Source organism: Gopherus evgoodei, chromosome 9 (genome assembly GCF_007399415.2).
Source record: "Gopherus evgoodei ecotype Sinaloan lineage chromosome 9, rGopEvg1_v1.p, whole genome shotgun sequence".
Classification (NCBI taxonomy): Eukaryota; Metazoa; Chordata; order Testudines; family Testudinidae; genus Gopherus; species Gopherus evgoodei.
In genome coordinates, this window is record NC_044330.1 from 50,172,302 (window position 1) to 50,199,009 (window position 26,708).

Consider the following 26,708-nt stretch of genomic DNA (forward strand, 5'->3'; position numbering starts at 1 on the left):
GGCCATCAAGGAGTATGCTCCCTGATTTTGTGGACCATTCTGCACTGGCTCCAGTACAAGCTAAGGGCCAGATCTCTCTTATGCCAGCTGGGAATTCATGCAACAGAGCTGTGCTCCACTTCTATCTGACTCTCTCTGTGCCTGAGCATCCCAGTGCCAGGGTGGAGAGAACAGTTGATGCAGAAAATGATTCTGTGAGTTTTATGCTAGATGAGAGATCCTCTCTGCTGGGCCAATTCACAACTGGTCTCCTACAAGGATATTCTAGCTCCATAGTACCATCAGTTAGTGCAAAGGAACAGGATTGTTGTAGAGATTTTTGCCCAAATTCAAGTTCTTTAACTTTCCTTTGTAAATCATTGTTGTGATTAGGGAATTATGGGGGATATTATAGTTGAGGCTCATAACTGTCTGAAACATTCAACCTTGGGAATGAAATTTTCCATGCTTGGCCTCTGCCTCAAGGTGAGTTGTTCAGGAAAATTTGAATGAAACTCATTGAGGTGTTTTTGAATGAGAGGTGAAAGGAAAAAATGTATTCCTTCACCCCCATTTTTGGATCTTTCTTGCAGCTGAGGAGCCTCATTCAAAGAAAGTTGGATTTAGTTTGATTTTTCAAAAACAACTAACTGAACACAAACAGTAGTTATTTTTCAATTCTTCTTTGAATGGTTGCAGACTTGTATTTCTCTCAGCTGTGTGCTCACCCAGCGAGCTGAAGCTGGAGAACTTTGCTTAGCAGTTCCCATCAGGGCAGTGCACGCACTCTCTGGCTCTTTATGGCCTCTCCCAAGGTTATTTAAGGGTAGCGTTGCCCCAATGCCCCTCAGTTCCTTTTCACTGCTGTGGCTTGAGTCAGAGCTTTCGGTGGGGTATGTTACATCAGGCTTTGGTGTCACAGTGATTTTTCTGTGAATGTGTGTCCATAGTTATTTAATTGCAGTTAGTAGTAGTATGCTTAGTAATTTGTTATGTTAATTATTTAGTTAAATATTATTTAGTCCAGTGCAATGCCATTGCCAGATTTCAAACACAGTCCATAATGTGGAGTAGCTATCCCCAGTAGTGAGTCTCACACTCGCTGTTTACTGTGCCTTAGAGAAGGGCAAACATAAAAGAAAAGTGTTCCATTTGTAAGTTGTTCAAAAAGAGGATGCACATAGCCCGAGACATATGCCAGAAACAGCACCTCATGGAGCAAACCAAGAGGCCTGTTTTAGTGCCAGGAGCCTCCACAGATCACCTAGCCCCTCAAAGAACCTCCGCTTTGGCACAGGTGTTACCAGGGATTTTCAGAACCCACAGCAGGGGCAACTTAACTATTTTACTTCAGGCAGTGTCAGGAATAAATCAATAGGAACACAGCAATTCTGTCTGATCAAGGATTAAATACAAGTAAGCATGCTCTTATCTAACACTGCAATTTATTAGATTTAAGCACACACAGACATAAGCAATAAGTTTAAAACATCCTAGATATTTACCTAACATCTGGAATGGTACTGAGTAATTAACAGCAGGATCGCAGTGGCCAGTTGCTCACTCACTGGGGAGAAGGGGTGTTACAAAAAATGTCTCTCAAGATGGCTTCAGAGGACTGATCCAAAGTACACTCTAATATCTAGACTTTTATAACTAACTTCTACAAAACACATAGGTCATATTAACCCCTTCTAAATTATCAATTTTCCTACATTCAATAAACTTTTAATATTAATGGCGTCTAGATTCAGTGTTTTCCAGCCACCAAGATTTTCAGTCTCAATTGTTTACTTGTCTGCCCGCTGCCCCCATTCTGATTAGCAGAAACGGCCAGCTAGATATGACCTTGTATCTAAAAGCCTGCTTCAAATTAACCCTTAACTATGTGGTGTTCTATTTCATTAATTCATGGTGGCTGAATTAACATAATATGGTTGCAGTTGGCTTGATCACATTGTGGGGTCTACACACCCCTCAAATCCAGGGCAACAGGGCTGCTGTTGCCCAGCCATACTCTGACTCTTCTCTGAGGAGAAGAGGTCATTATTCCTCTTGTCCTCTGAGGAAGAGGACTTACAAGACTGAGCAGAGCCATTCCAGAGTGTGGAGAGATTCCTCCTCTTCTAAGAAAAGTGCAGGTCATAATCAGGATTGCTTGAGTATGCAGGATAAAGCATGGCTGTCTACCTGCTTCCTTGTGTTGAGACAAGATCAATTCATCAGCATACAGTCGAGTCTCATACCATTTGCGGGTCATCCCTCAAGTTCAGTACCAAAAACATCAGTCTCAGCATCAACCATATTTATCCCACAGTCTTATCAGGCAGCATCAGACTTGCTCTACATTATTTCCTGATTCCCAAGTCCAAGAGATGGGTGAGATCTATTCTAACCTCCAAGGTCTCAACAAGTACATCAAGTATATGAGATTATGTATGGTAAGCTTGCTACAATTATCTCCATATTAGATCAAAACAACTGGTTTTCTGTCCTCCATTTTCAGGATGCCTGTTTCCATGTAGTGATTTTCCCCAACCAACCAAAATTTTCTGAGATTTGTAGTGGCAGGTCAGCATTATCAGTACACATTACTCACCTTTGGCCTATTCTCAGCCCAATGTGTATTTACCAAATACATATATGTAGGGTCAGCCTATGTAACATTTTGAGGTGCAACCCAGACCAGTGAGAGGTTGTGTCACCGCTTGTCCTTTAATCCTGAGTGCCCTAAAATGCACTGATTATGGAGATCCCTGTCTGGACATTCCCAGTCACCATACAAGCATGCACTAAGTATCTGTGTTTTAAGCAGCCTTCGTTCAGCATCTCTGACTTCAGCAGCCTGCTTGTTACATCATAGCCACACTCTGATCTCCCTCAGCCTTGGTTACTCCTAACTGAGTGACGCCAACACATCCCCAGTCCCAGATTTCCCCCAAACCGTCTGCCCTGAAATGTCCAGCCTTCTACTGGAACTTTTAGAGAAGTAAAGGTTGCTCCATTAGAGACAAAAACACAGCAGTTTGTTGCTTTAACTGGAGATAACGATCACTTCACTTCAAACACAGCACTGGCTTGGTTTAGATTAAATGTAAAACGTTTATTGGCAAAAAGAGAGAAGATTCTAAGTGAATTCAAGTGTAAGGGCGAAAGTAAAAAATGGTTACAAGCGAATAAAAGTGAAAAATGCTTTCTAATGACTTCAATCTTGGTTCAAGGTAAGATTCTTACTACACTTTCTTCCAGTAAAATGACTGACCACACCCTGGGTCAGAATCTCATACAAAGTCCAAAATGCTCAGTTCCTTTGTCATCTTAGGTGAAAATATAACTTGGAGTTCTTTGTCCCTCTCTTTTATAATCCTGTGAACTTTTGAAATGTGTCCTTCTCAAAGTCCAGTGCCCCTGATGTGAGGAAAGGTGCCATTGAGTTTGGAGGTGGATGTTTCTTTCCCTCTGATGCTTCCTACAATGCAAATTTATCTGTCCCTGCAACCTCAGATATGCCAGTGTTTGTTAATTGTCTGTGATTGCAACTGGATGGAGGTCTTGGCCTTTCCTTTGTCTGGAAAAACCTGTTTACACACTCCCCCAACTTGTCTGATTTAAACACAATTTAATCCCATATTTCCTTCATATTTGTATGGTCCTTTGGGCATTTACCATACATACACCATGCAAGAATATTAATGATTAGTGTGTTATGGAACCATTGGAACAGATTACCATAGAATGTGATAAATGCTCCATCACTTGACTTTTTAAAATTAGAATTGGATTTTTTAAGATATGCTCCAGATATAGTTGTTGGCTTGGCTTGATGCAGAAATCACTGAAGTCTTTGGCTTGTGTTATGCGGAGATCAGACTAGATAATCACAGTGGTCCACGCTGGTCGTAAGTCTACAAAATGTTGAAGAAATTGCCAGAAAATAGACATGATTTTCTGCCAATGAAAATGATGGAGAAAAAAGGGTAGCAGAGAACATCATTAACCTCCAGACTTGCTGAGGATACTTTTCAAAAGTGGAGGGAAAATCCTGCATCAAGTAGAATTGCTCATCTTTGTACATTCCCCATCAAAATATCCACATGGCTTGGTGGAAATATGCAGAGTCAGTTTTCCAGGTGGGGTAAGCTGATGAAGAGAGCTAATGACTTGCCAAAAGTTATAATTAGTAAATTTGTGATAAATCTGGCACAAGACACACTGGTCGTTGAGGTGGCAAGATCCGTAGAGTTTATACACTAGAGCACAGTGACTCGTAGAAATCTGTTCAGATCTCTGCCCTTAGTTAGTAAAATTTATGTAATAATTCATAACCTCATTTGTAAAGTGGTTTGATGGCTACTGGTAAAGAAGCATTAGGTGAATCCAAAATATGGGCACACAAATCAATGGAGTAATTTGATGTAGAGTAATTCACTCCCTTTCAGCCTATTTTTTCACTGCCGTGCACCTTTTGTGGACATTTATAGCTGTGTAAAATGAGTAAAAGGTGGGTGAAATATGCAAGGCAGTAGAGAGTTCAGGCCCAATATTTTCAGTGACATAATTTGATAGGTTAACTAAAACACTTGTGGCCTAGTGGGTTTATCAAAGGCTTTGGAAGCAGGAGACCTTGCTTCTAGTTTTGGATTTGATGCTTAATTTGCAATTGTTATTTAATGAGTAGTGAAAATAGACTTTACTGTTCACACTTTCATATCTAATTGACATACGTGGGGAAAAAACAAGTATCTCTTGTCAGAAATGCACTAAAAGAGTAAGTGCTTAGCAGGAATCATTGTTATCTTCACCATTTACTTTTTAAATTTTATATTTATATTTTTATAGTTTATATTTTTTAAACTATCTTCATTTCCCTGAAGAAACCAAAATATAAAACATATAAACGTGGGAAATTCCAAAACCAAAAAATTTTGTTTCAAAAGTGAGTTATGATTTTTAGGTATAATTATCACATTATTTATAAAATCCAAGATCCTAAAATCTAATCCTGATAAACATGGTGAGCAAGAAATGTGAAAGTGCTTAAATGACTTGATAAGCTAGGCACAATCAAACAACGTTCATTTCAATACAACCAAATGCAAGGCCATATATATGTAGGAACAAAGAATGCAGACCGTACTTACAAGATAGGGAACAATATGAAAAATGGTGACTCTGAATAGGACTTAGGGGTGATAGTGGCTAAGTGAACCTGAGCTCCCAGTGCAATGCTGTGGCTAAGGAGGCTAATGCAATCCTTGGACTTATAAATAGAAATTTCAAGCAGGTGTAAGAAGGTAATTTTACCCATGTATGTGGGATTCGTGGTTTCTAGCATCCACACTTTTAAAAGGATGTTGAAAAATTGGAGAGGATTCAGAGAAGGGCCACAAAAATTATTTGAAGGATGGAAAACCTGCAATAGAGTGAGAGACTTAAGGATCTCAGTTTATTTTGCTTGTAAAAGAGACAGTTGACTTGATTACAATCTACAGGTGCCTATATGAGGAGAAGATCTCTGATGGTAGAGAGCCTTCTAATCTTGCAGAAAAACACATATCGGCGTACAATAGGTGGGTGGTGAAGCTAGATAAAATCCAAATGGAAATCATTTATGAATTTTACAGTGAGTTTAATTAACCAGTGGAACAATCAATTAAGGGAGTGTGGTGGATTTTCCATCACTTGAAGTATTTTAATCAAAATCAGTTGCTTCTCTAAAAGATTTCCAGCTCAACCAGAACTTACGGGCTTGATGCAGGAACCACTGGATAGAACTCTGTAGCCTGTGTTCTATAGAAGGTCAGAGTAAAAGATCATAATGGTCCCCTCTGGCCTTAAAATCTGTTAAACCAGGAATTTCTGTTAATGGTGAAATAGATTATTTTGAAAAGCTTGTATAATGGTTCTAAACAGATTGTGTCCTAAACTAACATTTAGTCTCAGGATAGAATTTTCAGAAGTACCTAAGTCCCATTTTCAACCTTGACCTTAGGTCCAGATGTTCAAAGGTATTAAGGTGCCTAATTAGATTTTCAGAAGCCCCCAGGCACCTAACTCCTAATTAAATCAATGGGTGCTTGTTAAAAATCTCATTAGGCTCTTCTCTACTTCTTTAGGATTCTAAATGCCTTTGAAAATCAGGCTCTAGACCTAGACCCCTTTTTGAAAATGGGATTACAGCTTCTAAATCACTTAGGTACTCTTGAAAGTTTTACCATGGACTAGTTTATTGCATTTTGTGCATGCATTCCATAAAATCACCATGTATATGATTACCTTAATACAGATGATCAAATTTACTTTCCTTTTCTTTCTCACAGCAATGTCTGACCGACAAGAGAGTGCTCTGATTGAGCTGATGGTGTGTACAATTCGACAAGCTGCTGAAGCACATCCACCAGTGGGCAGAGGGACTGGCAAGAGAGTAAGTTTTATTGAAATAGGTGGTTCAGACCTTTGTATCACTATGAAATGTTTATATGTTAAAGGTGTAGATATATTGTAATACTTTTGTCTGTCGAGTTTAGTGTGTGGATGGCTGGGTGATGTTGGTGGCTTGTGACATATAGGTCGTCAGACTGCATGATGTGGTGGTCTCTTCTGGCCTTACACTCAATAATCTGTGATATTATATTGATGTACTGTAGAACCATAGTGACAGTTTGTTGCACTTGACAAAACATTTTATGGGACTTTTGTAACCACCTAATTGTGTTTTGACCTGAATTTTTTTTGAAAAAAGTAATGGAAATGATAAATCTGAATACGTTTGAATTTTTTGAAGTTCTTTTGCATTCCTAAGTAATTAGGTAGTTGTAAAATTATATCTTGAGAAAAATCACTTTCTTCAGAATTTTAGACAAGGCATCTCATTTTTTGGAATGCTTTTGTTGAAAGTAACAGACAATAAATTTTATTAAAATATTTATAGAAAAATAATTTTTTATTTGATTTTTAAAAAGCACAGACAAAATTAATAACTGCTTTACTTAGGTAAGTATTATCAAATCAGTTTGCATCAGTACAGAAATATGACGGAGTTCATAAATGTTAATGATGTCAATATTCCTCAGCTTCACAGAATAAGGTTCAACTAGAGGTCACCAAATGAAATTAGTATGTAGCAGGTTTAAAACAAGTTGAAGGAAGCATTTCTTCATACGACGTACAATCAACCTGTGGAACTCTTTGCCAGAGGATGTTGTGAAGACCAAGACTATAACATAGTTCAAAAAAGAATTAGATAAATTCATGGAGGAGATAGGTCCATCAATGGCTATTAGCCAGGGTGGGCAGGGATGGGGTCCCTAGCCTCTGTTTGCCAGAAGCTGGGAATGAGTGACAAGGAAAGGATCACTTCATGATTACCTGTTCTGCTCATTCCCTCTGGGGCATCTGGCATTGGCCACTGTCAGAATACAGGATACTGGGCTAGATGGACCTTTGGTCTGACCCATTATGGCCATTCTTATGTTCTTATCACTGTAGACTGTTGTTGAAATAGATCTTACAGTTCCATCAAATATTGCAACAAAATTTAACCACAGTAAGGATTTCCTAAGGTGATTTCCATCAGCCATAATGGAGTTAGAGAGGAATTTCCCTATTTTACATGGTTTTCCTGTTGAAAATTAGATTTTTTTAAAGAAACTGTTTCTGCTTCTCACAGAATTGATACAAATTGCTCAGTTAGAAAGGAGCATGCAGACTTTCCATTCCCCTACAAATCACCTGTGCTCATCAATAGACACCAGTTAGCCTTGCTTAACTCTACCCTGGGTCGAAAAGATCAACCCTGTCCCTAAACAACACTCACTACAAATAACAAGAAAATCTACATGACCGAAGACCGCTCACCTACCTACAATACTGAGGGAATCCCATAACAAGTGCTCGGTGCCATCTGCAACAGTACTGAAGCCACCCTCCATAGGTTCCCACTCAGCCCAATCTTTGATATGGTCAGTATCTCAAGAGTTAGGTACCCTAAGGATCTAATAATACCTTTTGAGCCAGAGTCCCCTCTGTTAACAAGTGCTGCAGATTAGTCAGTTGTCAAGACTCTCTCGATCACTGATCCCGCTATCACCTAGAACACCACATTGCCTTCATCTACTCTGCAAGCTGAACAGCTATGAGTATGTGGAAGAGGACTCATCAGACTCTCAAATTTCAGGGCAGGTTTCCCCTACCTATTCTAGGACACATTGTTCTCCCTCCTATACTGACATTGTCATAAACATACAGCTAAGGGTAGCATAAAATCTCTCCTTTACCTGTAAGGGATTAAGAAGCTCAAATAACCTGGTTGGCACCTGACCAAAAGGACCAATAAGGAAAGAAGATACTTTCAAATCATGCGGGGGGGGGGGGCAGGGAGCTTGTGTCTCTTTGTTGTGCTCTCTTGGGACAGAGGGACCAGGTCGGGAAAAAAACCTATCCTAAAACCCTACCTGAAATAAGCATCTAAGATTACAAAAATTATAAGTAAAACAAGGAAGTGCATTAGATAATCTTTTGGTTTAGCTTGTGAATTTTCCCTGTGCTAAGAGGGAGGTTTATTCCTGCTTTTTGTAACTTTGAAGTTGAGCATAGAGGGGAATCCTTTGTGTTTCAAATCTTATTACCCTGTAAAATTACCTTCCATTCTGATTTTACAGATGTGCTTCTTTTACTTTTTTCTTTGTAATAAAGTTGCTCTTTTAAGAACCTGATTGGTTTTTAGTGTCCTAAAAACCTAAGGGTGTGATCTGTGCTCACTTGGTTAACCTATTGGTTGGTATATTATACTTAAGCCTCCCCAGGAAAGGGGGCGAAGGGGTTTGTGGGGGGCGTATTTTGGTGAAATAGGAACTCCATGTGGTCCTTTTCCTGAATCTTTGTCTAACTCACTTGGTGGTGGCAGCAATACCATCCCTAGACAAGGAAGGGATTTGTGCCTTGGGGAGTTTTTTAACCTAAGCTGTTAGAAGTAAGGTTAAGGGGGCTTTCATGTGGGTCCCCACATCTGTACCCTAGAGTTCAGAGTGGGGAGGGAACCCTGACATGGTGGCAGTGCAGTGGGGATCATTTTGAACCAGAAGCACAGACCTCAGGATTTTAAAAACATTTTTTCTTTTGGCTGATTGAAAACCAGGGAGGTTTTTTTAAAAGGACTTTTAAAAATATAAATAAATAAATATAGCTGAGAGCAGCTGGAGTTTTTTTCTTTGCCTGGAGGCAGAGGAATTCAAGTTACAGCAAGGGAATTAACAAGCTGGTTTGTTTTGGTTTTGTTTTTCTTGCTAGCTCTTGGGTTGGGTTACGCTAGGCTAAGCACAGGAAGGCTAGGATGACGGAAAGTGAGGTCCAAAAGAAACTAGAATTAGCTAGATTGGAGGCTGAAGAGAAACAGAAAGAACATGAAAGACAGATGGCCTTAAAGTACTTGGTGTTGGAAGCGGAGGAGAGGAAACATGCAAAACGCTTGGATATGGAATTAGAGCTGAAGCGCTTAGATCTGGAAAGGGCTAAGCTGAGTCTACCAGATAACCCTAACAATCCTTCTGCAGGGACCGCTCCCCATTCCAGAATATTCCCCACCTACAAGGCAGGCGATGATCCAGAGGCCTTCTTAGAAAATTTCGAAAGGGCCTGCCTTGTGTACAGCATCTCTACAGACGAGTATGTGGTGGGGCTGAGGCCAGAGCTCAGTGGACCCTTAGCAGAGGTGGCAGCTGAAATGTCTAAGGAACACTATAACAGCTACAAACTTTTTTTTAAAAAAGGCCAGAATTACAATGGGTTTAACACCCGAGCATGCCCACTGGCGATTCAGAGCCCTAAGGTGGAAACCAGAGGTGACATTTTCCCGACATGCCTACCACATTGTAAAAAAATTGGGATGCCTGGATATCAGGAGCAAGTGTTAAATCTCTGGAAGCTCTGTCTTTCCTAATGCAAATGGAGCAGTTCTTAGGGGGTGTTCCTGAGGAAGTAGAAAGGTACATCCTAGATGGGAAGTCCAAAACTGTAATCGAGGCAGGGAAGATCAGAACCAAATGGATTGAGGTGGTGGAAAAGAAAAAAGCTAGTAGCAATTGGAGTGGATATCAGAAGGGGCAACCTGAAACACCACCCTGCCACCGGGGGCAGCCCAAGGCCCCACCAACATCCCAAGGAAAACCCCAAACACCTTATTGTCCCACTCCACCAGTCTCCAACAAATCACCTTGCCCCAGTGACCAGTCAGCTGGACGATGTTTTAAATGTAACGAGCTGGGGCATGTAAAGGCCAACTGCTCCAAGAGCCCCAGCAGATTGTAGTTCATTACACCGGAATCACACCAAAGGTCCCCAGGCCCAGATGCTTCCCAGATACCCTCAGAGTGAAGCGAAACTGTGAGTGTGGGCGGGAAGAAGGTTATTGTGTGGAGGGACACTGGAGCGCAGGTGTCAGCTATCTACCAATCGTTAATGGACCCCAGATTCGTCAACCCAGAGGCCCAAGTGACGATTCAACCATTCATATCAAAATCGTTAAAGTTGCCTACAGCTGAGTTGCCTGTCCAGTACAAGGGCTGGTCAGGAATGTGGACATTTGCAGCCTGTGATGATTGTCCCATTCCCATGCTGCTGGTGGAAGACTTGGCCAACCATGTGAAGCTAGCCAAGAGGGTGGGAATGGTCACCCGCAGCCAGGCTAAGCAAGCCTCAATATCTATCCCTGTACCAGAGCCCCAAACTAAGGTGGTAGAACCGGATGCCCTGCCAACGACTGCAACAGCCATAGTGGATCCAGTCCCAGAGACCCAACCAGAACCAGTCCCAGAACCGGAGTGGGCGGGGCAGCCAGCACTGCATCCAGCACTTGCAACCCTGTCTACAGCTCTGTAGCAAGGCAGTGGGATACCCCACAGCCTCTTTGAGGGACAAACCTCCCCTAGCACCAGTGTGGGCGGAGCCACGGGGTCCTGCGCCCACCCCTCAGAGGTCACAGTGCAGACCCGGAAGTATAAAGGCTCACCGGCGGAGCTCAGTGGAGGCCCAGCCGCCAGAGAGGCCAGACATCTGCAACCGAGATCCCGCTGAGGAGACAGCAGAAGGTCGCGGTCGACCTGACGTTGCACCAGGCTGGCCAAACCTACCCCTCGCTCACTACCCTGGGGAGGCCTGGCCGAGTCTACCCCTAGCTCGTTACCCCAAGGAGGACTGGCCAAGCCTACCCCGCTCCCGCTACCCCGAGGAGGACTGGCGAAGTCTGCCGCTTGCCCGCTACCCCGAGGAGGAGCCGAGCTTACCGTTTGCCACTTACCCCGAGGAACCGATGGTATTCGAGACCACTGGTGATACCTCGACGACTCAGGTACCTGACAAGGGGGAGAGTGGAAATAGCCCGGGGGCAGCCGACCCCAGTCTGGCTGCAGCACTGCCAGAATCAATGTCAATGTGTTGCGGCCATGATCCCCACTGACAGCAGCGAGTTTCTGCCGCTGCTAGGGCCCCGGACTGGGACGCAGTGGAGTGGGACGGCCTGCGTCCCCCCTGCCACCCTTCCGAGGGTGGCAGACTCCCCCTTTTCCCTGGCCTGAGGAGGCCCAAACCTACTATTGCTGCTCAGCCCTGCCTGAGGGCTTGAGCCTACAGACTCAGTATTTGTTGCCCCACCCTGACCTAGGGCTGTGCTAAAACTATTGCTGCTCAGCCCTGCCTGAGGGCTTGAGGCTACAGACTCAGTGTTTGTTGTCCCGCCTTGACCCAAGGCCAGGCTTACGACTATTGCTGCTCGGCCTTGCCCGAGGGCCTGAGTGTTTGGACTCAACGTCGGTTATTACGCCCCGACTGAGGACTGGGCGAGAGACTATTGGTAGCGAGGCAGTGGGATATCCCACAGCCTCGCTGAGGGACAAACAGCGGCCGCGCCGCATCACAAGCTCCAATGCCACAGGGCACCACCGAGCCTGCACTGGCAACAGCAGATAAACCTACACAAGAGGCTCAGCCGGAACCTGAAATACAACATAGTGCACCAGCGAAGAGCGGGTCACAGTCAACAAATAACCCCATCACCTACATCGCTTCCAGAGGGACCAAGCCCAAGTCCACAATCCAGTGAGGAACTGATGTCTCCAGCATCACGGGGACAGTTCCAGGCTGAGCAGAAAGCAGACAAAAGCCTCCATGGAGCTAGGACAGCAGCATGGAGCAACCCAACACCTGTTAGCTCTTCTAATCAATCCCGGTTTGTTGTAGAAAGAGGACTTTCATACAAGAAAACTCTTTCTGGTGGGCACCAGGAAGACTGACATTCTCAAAGACAGTTGATAATTCCAATTGAGTACCAGGTAAAGCTCTTGAGCTTAGCACACGATCATCCTAGTGGCCATGTTGGAGTGAACAGGACCAAAGACCATTTGGGGAAGTCCTTCCACTGGGAGGGAATGGGCAAGGACGTTTCTAATTATGTCCGGTCTTGTGAGGTGTGCCAAAGAGTGGAAAATCCCCAAGACCATGTCAATGCCCCTCTCCAGCCACTCCCCATAATTAAGGTTCCATTTCAGCGAGTAGCTGTGAATGTGACACCTACGTGGCAGGAACACAGATGGCTGCCACAACCTATGCTATTTGGGGCTCCTCAGTGGCCTTGCTGGGATCTGCGGGTGTTCTATCGCCAACAGTTTACATTGCAGTCCTCGCACTACCGGAAGAAACAGAGAAGAACCCATTCTCCTCACCCCTCTTTACCATCACCTAGGCCAGAGAGATCTTTAAGGAGTAAGAGGCAAGGGTCGATGAGGGAGGTGACACCTCTTACTAATATATCCTACTTATCTCCTAATTAAGCTGTCATGTCTTCATCACCTTCTATGGTGGGTGACCTCAGGCAGTTTCAGGCACTGATGAAGCAGATTGCTGACATGCTGCAGGTTCCCTTAGAGGAGGTTCAGGAGTCTCACCATAAACTCTAATATGTTACAAACTTCTACATCTCTGAAGATTGCCATTCCAGTCAGTGAAGCTCTTATGGTGTCTGCTAAGCTGCTTTGGCTAACCCCTGATGCCACACCACCTACCTATAAGAGAACAGATTCCAGCTAGGGAATCAGAGTTTTTCTCACCTAGCTCCAAATTCCTTAGTAATGGAGGCTATTAATGAATAAGGCAGACAACATAACTAAAAGTCTACCCCATACAGTAAGGATCGCAAGAGACTCAAACTTTTTGGTTATAAATCCTACGCTGCAGTTCAGAATAGTGAATCATCAGGTGATCATGGCCAAATACATCTATTTACATTATAATAGTTTCAATTATTTTATTGCGCATCTGCCAGAAGAACATCTGGACAGTTTAAGTCCCACAGTCCAAGTCCCACAAGAGGGTCAATTCTTAGCAAAGACATTGCTCCAGGCCTCCTTGTTTGCAGCAGATACTGCAGCATGGCCTATCTCCAGTGGAGTGGTCATAAGAAGAGCATCTTGGCTACAACTGTTGAGCTTTACAAGAAAGGTTCAGAGTACTATCAAAAACTTTCTTTTTGATGGGTACAAGCTCTTTGGGGACTGGACAGATATCTCTCTCCACACTTTAAAGGGCTGAAGAGCTACATTGCAACCCCTAGGGGTTTACACTCCAGTAAATAAAAGGATATTTATTAGGTCTCAGTTGACGCAAAGGGCATGCCCACCCATATTCAACATATTGTAGAACTTCTGAACCTCTGTCCAAGAGACCAAGATACACAAAAAAGAAACCTCCTTTGACTACAGCTGCATCATCTTAGTCATCCAAGTGACAGTTTTGATGGCTTGGTCAAGATTCTGAACCATCCAACTGACAGGGTCTTAGAGCTGCACTATATCACACCCTTCCATCCTTTTGGATGCCCTCTCCCATTTTCAAGATGCATGGGAACATATAACATTGAACCAATGTGTTTTGGAAGCCATAACAGCTGATTACACTATGCATTTCAAATCTATCCCTCCTATCCATTCCTTCTCCCCATCCCTCTTCAAGGACTCCTCTCATGATCAGTTACTAGAGCAAGAGATGACCTGTCCTCTACATTTAGGAACTATAGAACCAGTTCTTATGCAACACTGAGGATTCTATTCAAAGTAAGTACTTCCTGATTCCCAAAAAGAATGAAGGGTGGAGGCTAGTTTTAGACCTCAGATCTCTAAACAAATGAGTAAAGCAACGAATTCAGGATGATGACCCTTGCAGATATAATTCCTCTGTTAGAAGTAGGAGATTGGTTTGCAGCTCTCAACCTAGAAGTCATTTTAATGTTGCTATTCACCCTTCACTACAAGAGATTGCTTTGTTTTCTGATAAACACTGAACTGTACAAATACAGGGTGCTCCCTTTTGACCTATCTTCAGCACCAAGGATATTTTCAAACATTCTGGCAGTCGTTGCTGTTTGCCTATGTAGTTTGGGTATAATCATTTTCCCACACCTAGACAATCGGTTGATCAGGGACAGAGCATATCAGGAAATGTTGACGTCAGTAAAGAGTGCTTGTTCCCTGTTTCACAGCTTGGGCCTTCAAATTAACCTTGAAAAGTCCTTTTTGATTTCTCTACAGCATTTAGATTTCGTAGGAGTTTCCCTGGCTGTACTGACAGGCGGAGCATAGCTACCATCCAGCAGATTTCATGCATTAGCAAATCTCATCTAAAAGATTCTGGGTGGTTCTCAGGTAATAATAAAAGATTGTCTTCAGCTGCTTGGACACTGGTCAGCTTGTGTCTTTGTAGTGTGCAGCATGCCAGATTACACCTCTGAGGTCTACAGGGATGGCTTTGAATGTATTACAAACCAAACAAATGCAGTTTAGGCAGATGAATGTCTATACTCTCAGATGTAACCCACAATCCAAAAGTGAAGCATGTAGTGTTATCACTGTGATGGAAGGAATCTACAAGAATGAAACATCTGTGCAGGTTTTGGTTTGCTACTACCACCAAATGAGTGCATAGCTAACCACATATTCATTTCAGCTTCTTGCCTCCCAGGTATTAAGAACGCTATGGCAGATGACCTCAGCAGACATTTCTTTCAAAGTTACAAATAGGAACTGAACTTCTGAGTTCTTCACAATATATTCTGAGCTGGGAGAGTACTGTGTTTGCCATGGCAGCCAACGCAAAATGTATCAATCTGACAGTCCATATCCCTATGTTCACACCTTTTTCAAGACTATGATAAATTTTGTACAAACTGCGCATTGTAAGGTATCATCTTAAAACTCATTATTTGCTGATCATTATTGTCCTGGTCAAATACGTGTGGCAACAGCGCATGTAAAGTTATAAGATTCTACTTTATGCTACTAAGACATTCCAAATCTGGGGAAGCAGCCACAAACCAGTTCCTCGGAGACAAAAAGCAAACTGATGCCTCAAGTAGTGTCAACAAAATGGCCTCTCATCTGTTTAAGCAGCCATTCTTTGGCAAGAAAAAGGATGTGAGCAAGACATTTACAAAGACACAGCTGAAGGTTCCTGTCCCCACAGACTTTGTCTCCTAAACCCCAGCTGGAGATGATTCTCAAAGAAGAGGAAAAAAAGTATAAAGAATGAAGAACAGATGCCCCAAATCATTTCTTCCTTCATCTCTACTCACAACATTGATAACACTTGAAGGACAAAGGAAGCATCATTGGATTGGCGAGGGATCCTGGCAGAAAGGAATTCGGCTAGTAAGACTGCAAAAACATGTAGTGAGAGAGACTTTTGCTTTGAATTCACTTAGCTTGTTAAATTAGGTATTAGTTGCATTTCACCTTTTATTTCTTTGTAACCAATTCTGACTTTTATGCCTCATGACTTGTAATCACTTAAAATCTATCCTTCTCTAGCTAATAAACTTGTTTTATTGTTTTATCTAAATCAGTGTGCTTGGACTGAAATGTTTGAGAAAATTCATAAAATGACGGACTTTATATGATCTTGTATTGTCCAGGAGAGGGCTGTGGAGTACCAGATAGACATTTCTGGGGGCTGTTTGGGACAGAGTGTTGTCTTGCAATACTGACCCAAGATCCTGGTTGAACACTTCACTCCACCCTGCAGATTCTGAGGTGCCAAGCATGGTTCCTTGACGGTTCTTGGCAATAGAGAGATCCTATTTGTCAGAGGTGCAATGTGTTTTATTTAAATAGTAGAAAAGAATCTACAAGAAATACTTACATCCCAGAAATGGAAATGATATTAGCTTTGGTGTAATCATCATCAGATTTTGGCTACTCGCTCTCCTTTTCCCAGAGTATTGGATTACCTATTGGAACTGAAACATCGGGGCTTTCTTTGAATTCCATTAAGGTTCATTTAGCAGCAGTAAAAGCTTTTCACATACCCATAGGAGATTTTTCACTCTTCACTCATCTAACTACAACAAGATTCCTAAGAGGTGTAGGAAAAAGTATGTGATCATGTGATTTAATGCTGTCATAATTCAGATATACAAGAGAGCCAAATTAAGGTTGCCATGCTGCCTGAATGTTGGGGGGTGGGGGGGAGCAGTCTCTCTCAGGCTTACAGCCAACGAAGACAGACAGTAGCAGACAGAAGATTAGCTGCACTTGTCTACTCTGGTACGCTCCCTCACTGAGGTTGCAATGAGGTATGTAAATCCTGCTCCAGGCAGGAAAGAGTTAAGTTGTTGCTCTGGGCTTAGGGTGACCATATGTCCTGCTTTGGCCAGAACAGTCCCTTTTTAGGCCCCGTCCCAGCTGTCCTGATTTTTTTCCCACAAAGAGGCATTTGTTCCATTTGCTCTTGCTGGCTTGATCAGTTGGCAAGAGCAAACAGGACAAATGCCCACTTTTGTCAAAAATGTGGGGTGCAGTGTGGAGGAAGTGAGCAGAGATGCCACATCCCCACGGGGGAGGCAGGGCTGTGGGGGAATCAGTGTTCCAGCATGCATGAGGGGACCCCCTGTTGCATGGAGGGGGGGCCCTCAGGGTTCCAGCGACCGGGCAACAGCCTGGCTCGCAGTGCAGCGTGACAGGATTACAGCAATGGGCAATAGCAGAGGATGTCCTTGGGCGAGCAGCTGGGGTGTCCCGTTTTCTCTTTGGGAAATATGGTCACCCTATCTGGGCTGGAGTGGCCCCATCCCTTCCACACCTGCAAGTCATATTGAGAGTGGAGGAAGAGCTAAAGAGGAGGGGAAGCTCAGCTTCACAGAGGATAACTCTGGGAGCAGAGCACTGAGCTTCCCAGCTCACAGGGAGAGGCCTGGCAGCAAGTAGAGCCTGTTCCCTTGTCTAAAAGAAAGCCCCAAGTCCTCTAAGGTGAAGGGGGCTGAATTATATTCTTTATGCTGGTCATCCAGCAGGCTATGAACTGGATTGCACCCCATCCAAGGCCTGTCTGAAGGAAGAAAGGCAGAGGCCCAACTGGGACTGACTCTAAATTCCTTTTCCTTCATTTATTTTCCTGCTTTATTTTTTGTTATTTCTTGGGTTCTCAGAAGGGGTGAGCATCCAGAGACACTCAGCTGGAGAGTTAAGACTTTGTTACCTTCAGAATGCTTCCACTTGAGTGACTGGACCTGGAGTCAGTATAGAACCCCATTAACACCTCAAAGGGGCACTGCTGAAACATCAAAACCCTTACAGAGGTCCATAAATTAGCCTGACACAGCAGGAGGAGGAAAATTGTGGGCAAAGATTGCTTTGTAAGACTCAGGGTCTGAGTCCTTTTCCAAGTGATGTAAGCAGAGAGCCCAGTGAGCAGCTTCTGCCAGTACAGAATCAGAATACTGGACTTGTGATGCAATTAAAAGGTTTATCCATGGGCAGCTATTCAGAATTATAACTTCTTAACTGGAGAATTGTCCCTGTGAGTGCCAGTGGGCGTGGTGAACCCCATAGAATGTTCCACACATGGGACTGGCAGGAGCCTCCTGCGTCATCCATTCCAGTCCCCTACTGTCATCGGTAATACAATCATATAATCTTATCATAAATTTATGAAGATCTATCTTAAACCTAGTTAGGTTGCTTTCCCCACTACTGCTGTTGAAAGGCTGTGTCTAATTCTGGTGCCGATAATTCAAGAAGAATTTTGATAAATAGGAGAGGGTTCAAAGGAGATCCATGAGAATAATTAAAGGATTAGAAAACATTACTTTTAGTAATAGATTGAAGGAGCTCAATCTGTTTACTTTAACAAAGAGGAGAGTAAAGGGTGGCTTGAGGTCTATAAGCACCGACATGGGGAACAAATATTTAATATTGGGTTCTTCTGTCTAGCATAGAAAGGTCTAGCATGATCCAAAGTCTGGAAGTTTAAACTAGACAAATTCAGCCTGGAAGTAAGGTGTAAATTTTTAACAGTGAGAGTAATTAACCATTTGAACAATTTACCAGTGGTCCTTGTGGATTCTCCATCACAGGATTTATAAATCAGGATTAGATGTAGCAACCTTTTATGTACTTGAAAACTATTATCATTTGTCTTCTTTCCATGCCCCCCCCCCCTGTGTTGTCTTCTCCAGACTAAACAAACCCACTTTTTAAATCTTCCATCATAGGTCATGTTTTCTAGATCACTATTCATTTTTGTTGTTCTTCTCTGGACTTTCTCCAATATTTCCACATCCTTTCTGAAATGTGGCATCCAGAACCGGACACAATTCTCCAGCTGAAGCCTAATCAGCTTGGAGTAGAGTGGAAGAATTTCTTCTTATGTCTTGCTTAAAACATTCCTGCTAATACATTCCAGAATTATATTCCCCTTTTTTGCAACAGTTTTATATTGTTGACTCATATTTAGCTTGTGTTCCGCTATGACCCCCAGATCCCTTTCCACAGTATTCCTTCCTAGGCAGTCATTTCCCGTTTTGTATGTGTGCAACTGATTCTTCCTTCCTAAGTGGAGTACTTTGCATTTCTCCATATTGAATTTTATCCTATTTACTTCAGACCATTTCTCCAGTTTGTCCAGATATTTTTGAATTTTAATCCTGTCCTCCAAAGTGCTTGCAACCCCTCCCAGCTTGGTATCATCCACAAACTTTATAAGTGTACTCTGTATGCCATTATCTAAACCATTGATGAAGATATTGAACAGAACTGGACTCATTTGATATGCCCTTCCAGCTTAACTGTGAACCACTGATGGTTACTCTCTGGGAATGGTTTTCCAGCCACTTATGCACCCACCTTATAGTAGCTCCATCTAGGTTGTATTTCCCTAGTTTGAGAAAATCATGAAAGACAGTATCAAAAGTCTTACTAAAGTCAAGATATACAACATCTACTGCTTCCCGCCTATCAAGAAAGCTTGTTATCCTGTCAAAAAAAGCTATTAGTTTGGTTTGACTTGATTTGTTCTTGACAAATCCGTGCTGACTGTTACTTATCACCTTTTTATCTTCTAGGTGTCTGCAAATTGATTGCTTAATTATTTGTTCCGTTATCTTTCCGGGTACTGAAGTTAAGCTGAATTGTCTGTAATTCCCCTGATTGTCCTTATTCCTCTCTTTATAGATTGGCACTAGATTTGCTTTTTCCAGTCCTCTAAAATCTCATCCATCTTCCATGCCTTTTCAAAGATAATCACTAATGGCTCAGATATCACCTCAGTCAGTTCCTTGAGTATTCTAGGATGTATTTCATCAGGCCCTGGTAACTTGATGGCATCTAACTTGTCTAAGGGCATGGCTAGACTTACAGATATAGAGCGCTTTGAGTTAAACCAGCCTTCATAGAGTGCAGTACAGAAAGAGCTGCAATCTGTCCATACTGACAGCTGCAAGTGCACTGGCATGGCCACATTAGCAGCTCTTGCAGCGGCCACAGAGAGCAATGCATTGTGGTAGCTGTCGCAGCATGCAAGTGTCTGCAACATGCTTTTCAAATGCAGGGGGATGGGGTGGAGTGTGACAGGGAGTGTGTTGTGTGTATGTGGAGGGGAGAGAGTGGATTTTGGGGGGGCTGAGAGCATGTCAGCATGCTGTCTTGTAAGTTCAGACAGCAGCATTCCCTGTTTCCCCCCACCTCTCTCTCTCACAGCATTCCACAGTAACGGTTGCTTTGTCTCGGAGCAGATAAGCGTGCCAGATGTCAGAAACAGAGCTTTTAAAGGGCATATCCGCATTCCTGCAGCGACGACAAAACAATTACAACAATGGCCACTTGACTTAAGGGGATTATGGGACATTTCTGGAGGGTGATCAGAGCGCAGTAATGCAACACCTCATTTACACTGGCACCCGGGCGTTTCAGACAATGTGCACCAAGCGTTAATCTTCTCGCTGAGGTGGAATGCCAGGAGCGCTCTAGCCCTAGAGTCATAGCACCCTACATACCTTACCAGTGTGGATGGGTAATGAGCGCACTAACTCACAAGTGTAGCCAAGCCCTACATAATTTTTATTTTGTTTTTTCTCTATTTTAGCCTCTAATCCTACCTCATTTTCGTTGGCATTCATTGTTAGATGTCTAATTGCTAATAAAGATTTTGGTTAAAATGAAAAAGTCATTTAGCACTTCTGCCATTTCCACATTTTCTGTTATTGTTCCCCCTCCCCTTACTGAGTAACGAGCCTACCCTGTCCTTGGTCGTCGACTTGCTTTTAATGTATTTGTAGAATATTTTCTTCTTACCCTTTATGTCTCTAGCTAGTTTAATCTCGTTTTTGTGCCGTGGCCTTTCTAATTTTGTCCCTATTTTTTGTGTTGTTTGTTTATATTCGTCCTTTGTAATTTGATATAGTTTCCACTTCTTGTATGATTCTTTTTTGAGTTTCGCATCATTGAAGATCTCCTGGTTAAGCCAGGGCAGTCTCTGTCCTATGCAGTGATATAGTTTTCTCTTGTGCCCTTAATAATGTCTCTTTGAAAAACCGCCAACTCTCTTGAACTGTTTTTCCCCTTGTAATTGCTTCCCCTGGGATCTTACCCACCTTACCCTGAGTTTGTTAAAGTCTGCTTCCTTAAAATCTATTACCTTTATTAGTCTTTTTCCCCTCTTACGATTCCTTAGAATCAAGAATTCTATCAATAATTTCATCATCACTTTTTCCCAACCTCCCTTCCACTTTGAAATTCTCAACCAGTTCCTTGCATTTGTCAAAATCAAATCTAGAACAGCCTCTCCTCTAGTTTCTTTCTCCATCTTCTGAAATAAAACATCTCCAGTATAGTCCAAGAATTTCTTATATAATCTCTGCCCCTGCTGTGTTATTTTCCCAAAAGATATCTGGGTAGTTGAAATCCCCCATCTCCACCTAGTCCTGTGCTTTGGCTGATTTTGTTATTGTTTATAAAAAGCCTCATCCACCTCTTCTTCCTGGTTAGTTGGTCTGTAGCAGACTCCTACCATTACATCACCCTTTGTTTTTACCCCTTTTATCCTTACCCAGATATTTTCAACAAGTCTGTCTCCTATTTCCATCTCAGCATCAGTCCTAGTGTATATATTTTTGATATATGAGGCAACGCATCTTCCCTTTTTACCCTGGACATTGTAATTTTCAGCTGCATTTTTCTCAGAGACCATCAAATCAGTGGAACTTACACTCATGGGGAAAGACTCACTGGTGCCTTCAGGCCCCTCAGGGGCCACTGATCAACAGATCAGGACACACAGATATCATCAATTTCCTTGCACATTTCTAGCAAAAAAAACAAAAAAGGTCAGGAGTCTGGATATGTTTCTCTCCCTTCCTAGAAGTACTGAGAAAAGAACTCCCTGCACCAGTTGCAAAAATTATATTGTTACAACTCAGGGCATTGGAAGTTGTATGGTGAATTCTCCTGTCTGATTATTCCAGTCTACTCAATCTACAAGAATAATGACTAGAGTCTAACATCAGGATATTGATTGGCTTGTTGTAGGTCGGCCACATTCCCGGTGACCTTGGCTATCTGATTGTAAGTCTGCATTAGACCCAGAATCTACCAGTGCCATATTGATCACCTGGACTGGGCCTATGAAATTTTAGGGCCCAGGACCAGCAGCAACTCAGGAGTGCCTATAATGGCAGACCATGTAAGGGAACATACTAATATGTTTTGGGGTGTTTGCAGTAGAAGCTGATAAGGCATTCAATTTGGTTCATTATCCATTCTATCCCTACCAGTAGGACAGATCATTCCTAGCAGTATGCCTGTTGAATCCCTGCCTGACTTCTTACACCAAAGGCCAGACATCTTACTGACAAATTTCAGGAGGGACTCTGGTCTGATCTAGACGCTAGTCTTAAGACCTCCATGATCCAAGGATATTGGAAGGTGACCTGTTTGTGGACCTGAGTGGAGCTGTTGAGCAGAGTCCCTGCTCTGGCTTTTCTTGCACCCCACTTACTATGACTCAGCGCACAATGCTGTGGCCAATAGAACTAATGCGATCCTTGGAGGCATAAACACAAATCTCAAGTGGAGAGGTTATTTTACCTCTGATTTGGCACTGCTTCAACCGCTGCTGAAATACTGTGTCTGGTTATGGTGCTCACAATTCAAAGAATGATTGTCATAAATTCAAGAGGGTTTGGAGAAGAGCCATGAGAATGATTGGAGGTAATGATTTCTAGGGATAGACTCAAGGAGAGTAAGCTATTTATCTTAACAAAGAAAAGTTTAAGGGGTGACTTAATGACAGACTATAATACTTTCATGGGGAACAAATATTTAACATGGGCTTTTCAGTTTTGCAGAAAAGGTCTAACACAATCCAATGACTGGAAGATGAAGCTAGACAAATTCAGACTGGAAATAAAGCTGTAAATTTTTATAGTGGGAGTAATTAACCTTTGGAACAGCTTAACAGGGGTCATGGTGGATTCTCTGTCATTAACAATTTTTAAATCAAGTTTGGATGTTTTTCTAAAAGATATGCTTTAGGAATTATTTTAGGTGAAATTCTATGGCCTGTGTTATACAAGAGGTCCGATTGGATGATCACAGTGGTTCCTCTGAGGGCCAAACGTTGGTCCCATTATAGGCAATAGCAAAATTTTCATTGACTTCAGTATTGCCAAGTTTTGGCCCCCAACATAGGGGATGTATGGAGACAGTATCACAAAGAAAGAAATGAGGTTTTCCTTTAAGGTAACTGGAGTTCTTACTGCTTTCCCATTCACATGCTTTTCATCCCTGATGATCTCACATGCTTTTCATCCCTGATGATCTTTTTTTCTTCCTTCCTTTCTTGCTTTCTTTCCATTTAGAATTAGCTTCCACTTTTGGGATCTTGACCCTTCAATTTATTATTATATTAATGACATTAAGACATTTAATTATTTTATAGCACATTTTTCCTTATTTTTACAGGTGTTAACTGCAAAAGAAAGGAAAACTCAGATAGATGACAGAAACAAATTGACTGAACATTTCATTATTGCGCTTCCTATGTTACTTTCAAAGGTACAGTTTCACACAAAATATATTCTTTACTGATAATGTATATCATGTTTTCATTCTGTAGTATAGACGTTAATTGTTCTTCATTTTCTTTATTTCAATAATTTCTAGTATTCTGCTGATGCAGAGAAAGTAGCAAACCTTCTGCAAATCCCTCAGTATTTTGACCTGGAAATCTACAGTACAGGCAGAATGGAGAAGGTATGGTACACTCTGCAGGCACTCTTGTGGCTTTCAGCTGACTGATTAGTCATATTCATATTAAATAGCTACATTTGGAATAGCATGTAGTAATCTTTTACTGCTTTGATCTGTTGCTTAACATTCTCTTCTTGAATTTCATTGTTTATGTAATATTCTGTGTAATGTGAAAACTGACTTTTTTGTCTGATCCACAGCATCTGGATGCCTTGTTAAAGCAGATTAAGTTTGTTGTGGAGAAACATGTAGAATCAGATGTTCTAGAAGCCTGCAGTAAAACCTATAGCATCTTGTGCAGTGAAGAATATACCATTCAGAATAGAGTTGACATAGCCCACAGCCAGCTGATTGATGAATTTGTGGACCGATTCAACCATTCAGTAGAGGATCTGCTGCAGGAGGTTTGTTCTTTTAAAATTAACCTTGTTTTATCATCTAAATTTGCATCTTTGATCCTTTGTCCATTTTGTAATATCCATTGTAATTTCCTGCATCACCATCAACTACCTGATGAGTTGTCATGTGCATTCATACTAACACATTGCTCAGTTGTAAATCGTGACTGATAGAGCAAAAGAGGTGACCTCCATAGAAGAGTAAATGAAAAACTTCAAAGTGATATAATTACATTTCAGTTAATATTTTTTCTAATTAGGAGTCAATCCTTAATCCTAATCTCCTAACTTTAACTCTAACCCTTTCTGTCTGTCTGTCTTTCTATAGCAGTAGCATCCAAAGAAAACACATACAGCACAGGATAGGCATTGTGCTAGGTGCTGAAAAATAATTGACTCAATGAAAGACAGGTAATAGTCTGTCAGCCTTGTTCACTCCTTGCTAAGGCATCTACTTGCCCATTGTCTCTGAGGGACTGGTTTGGCTACTCCCCAGACGTCTACTTTTAGTCTTGTTTTCAGCTTATGTCTATAACTTCACATATAATGTTGCTGCGTGCTTTTTGTCAAGATGTTATTAAGTAAATTATGAGTTTTTAAATGATATCTCACAAGGCATACTTTGTTCAAAGATGATTACGATACTGTGTAGGGCATGGACACCAGGGTACATTCTGTTACAGCAGGTGGATATTGTGTTGTTTTACATGTTGGAGGCATCTGAGACTTACTTATAGAAGGATGGAGTTTGGAAGAGAAAATGTGGTGTGGGTGTTACAGTATGTTAAAGAAAGATGGAACCCTTACCTGGACTTTTTCTTACATTAAACGGTTTGTGTGGGCTGAGTGTTACCCTTGTGCAAACTTAAATATGCTTTTTAAGGTGAATATAGTAGAAAAGTGGAAAATTAGATCCTTTCTCCCCTTAATAAAGTCATGTAAACTTGCACATACCATAGTAATTTTGAATAAGCAATACACGTCTAGAAAGTCAAATACATTTTTATATTTTATAATTGTGTACTAAAGAGAAGAAACATTTTAATATTGTTTTCCTGAGAGAGGTGAAAAAAACATATTAAAGAAAGAGAGAGTCTCTGAAATAGTAAATGTATAGCTTGGACCTCAGAACATGTACAGAAAAACACAGCAGTCCCCTTTCATCATATATTGTTGACCATTAACCAATGCAGACGTTAGAAGATGAACATATAAAGCTGATATGCCCCTATAAAACTGGCTTCCAAAACCAAACCTTACCAAAATCTGTCTGAGGTACTCCCACTCCAGCTGGTCAAAGGTTTTGTCAGCATCCAAAGAAAGCAGCACATAGGAAGAATTGCTAGAATTAGCATTATAGATCATATTCAGAGTGCTTTTGATGTTGTCAGATAGATGTGCTACCAGAAGGAACCCAAACTGGTCAGAGTGAATATATTTGAGCAAGATAACACTGTCTGTTTGCTAGCACCTTATCATTATCTTTAACAGCCACAGTAATTAAAGAAATAGGTCTACATGATGTGTAACTGGTAAGAATTTTTCCCTCTTTAACCATGCCTCTTTCCATTAATCTGGAAATTTGTTCCCTGTACTATTGCATTAAACAATTCAGTTAAAATAGGGATCAACACTTACCTTAGAGTTCTGTAATATTCCCCAGCAATCTCATCAGGATCTGGAGCTTTATTGGATTTTAAATTCTTAATTATACTATAACTTCCCCTGCAGCAATTTGCCTATCAGGAGCTGCCACATCGTCCTCTGAGTACTGAGATAGTTGGACACTTCTCAGATATCTATTTATAAGTTCAGGATTTGGATGTTAGTGTACAAAGTATGGAAAAACTTAACACCTTTTTCAGAGATCTAGTTGATACCAGTTACTAAATCTCCCTTTTTTTTTCTTTTTTCTTTGAGTTACTGCACAGGTCGATCTTACTCATGGTGTTCATAGGCCTCAGCACAGGAATTCGGAACAGTTTCATTAGCAGTGATTAGTGGGGTTGCACATGCACCCTGCATGCCCTCATTACCCTTTTCCCCAAGGGCAAACTCAGTCTCTCTGCATCTCATAACCTGGATGTTAGCTGGATGTCTACAATAGACATGGAGTGTTCTTCAGAGGTGCAGAGTATTCTTCTTCAGAGTAGGAAATTATCCACTAAGACTATCTACACTGCCAAATGGAAACATTTTTCTTTATTGCCAAAGTCTAAAGGTTACTCTCCATGTAAATATTCTATTCCAATAATATTGGATTACTTCTTATTTTTAAAGCATTCAGAACTATGTTTCATCAGTCAAAGTCCATTTGGCAATAATATCTGCATTTCATCCTCCAGTATAGGGAGATACAATTTTCTCTCATCTATCAGTGAACAGATTTATGAAATGGTTTGTCCACGTTTTTCTTCCTGTGAGAAAAATTGCTCCTACATGGGACTTCAATTTAGTGCTTTCTTCACGTATGGACCCTCTCCTCCTTTGAACTTTTATCAGATTGTCTAATTTATCCACTATCAATGAAGGTCATTCCTGATGGCAGTTACATCTGCTCATAGAATAAGCAAATTACAAGCCCTAATGATAAATCCTCTGTATAGTTTTACACATGAATAGAGTAACAAGAGGACTGCATCCATCTTTTATTCCTAAAGTACTATGGGATTTTCATATCAATTCATTCATCAGGTCTTTTCCAACACCTCATTTTTCACCTGCTGACTCTAAATTATCTACTTCAGATGTGAAAAGGTCGCTGTTATGG

The 26,708-nt window shown here is 41.7% G+C and overlaps 1 protein-coding gene across 4 annotated transcripts in view; it reads left to right on the forward strand.

Moving 5' to 3' along the window:
• The window catches only part of STAG1 (stromal antigen 1), a 348,090-nt gene that overhangs the window by 224,711 nt on the left and 96,671 nt on the right, over positions 1–26,708 (forward strand). For all 4 annotated transcript variants that reach the window (XM_030574674.1, XM_030574672.1, XM_030574676.1 and 1 more), the window contains 4 exons: positions 6,300–6,403; positions 23,253–23,345; positions 23,454–23,543; positions 23,741–23,944. In XM_030574674.1, the coding sequence (XP_030430534.1) occupies positions 6,300–6,403; positions 23,253–23,345; positions 23,454–23,543; positions 23,741–23,944 (491 nt within the window). The remainder of the gene's footprint in view (positions 1–6,299; positions 6,404–23,252; positions 23,346–23,453; positions 23,544–23,740; positions 23,945–26,708) is intronic.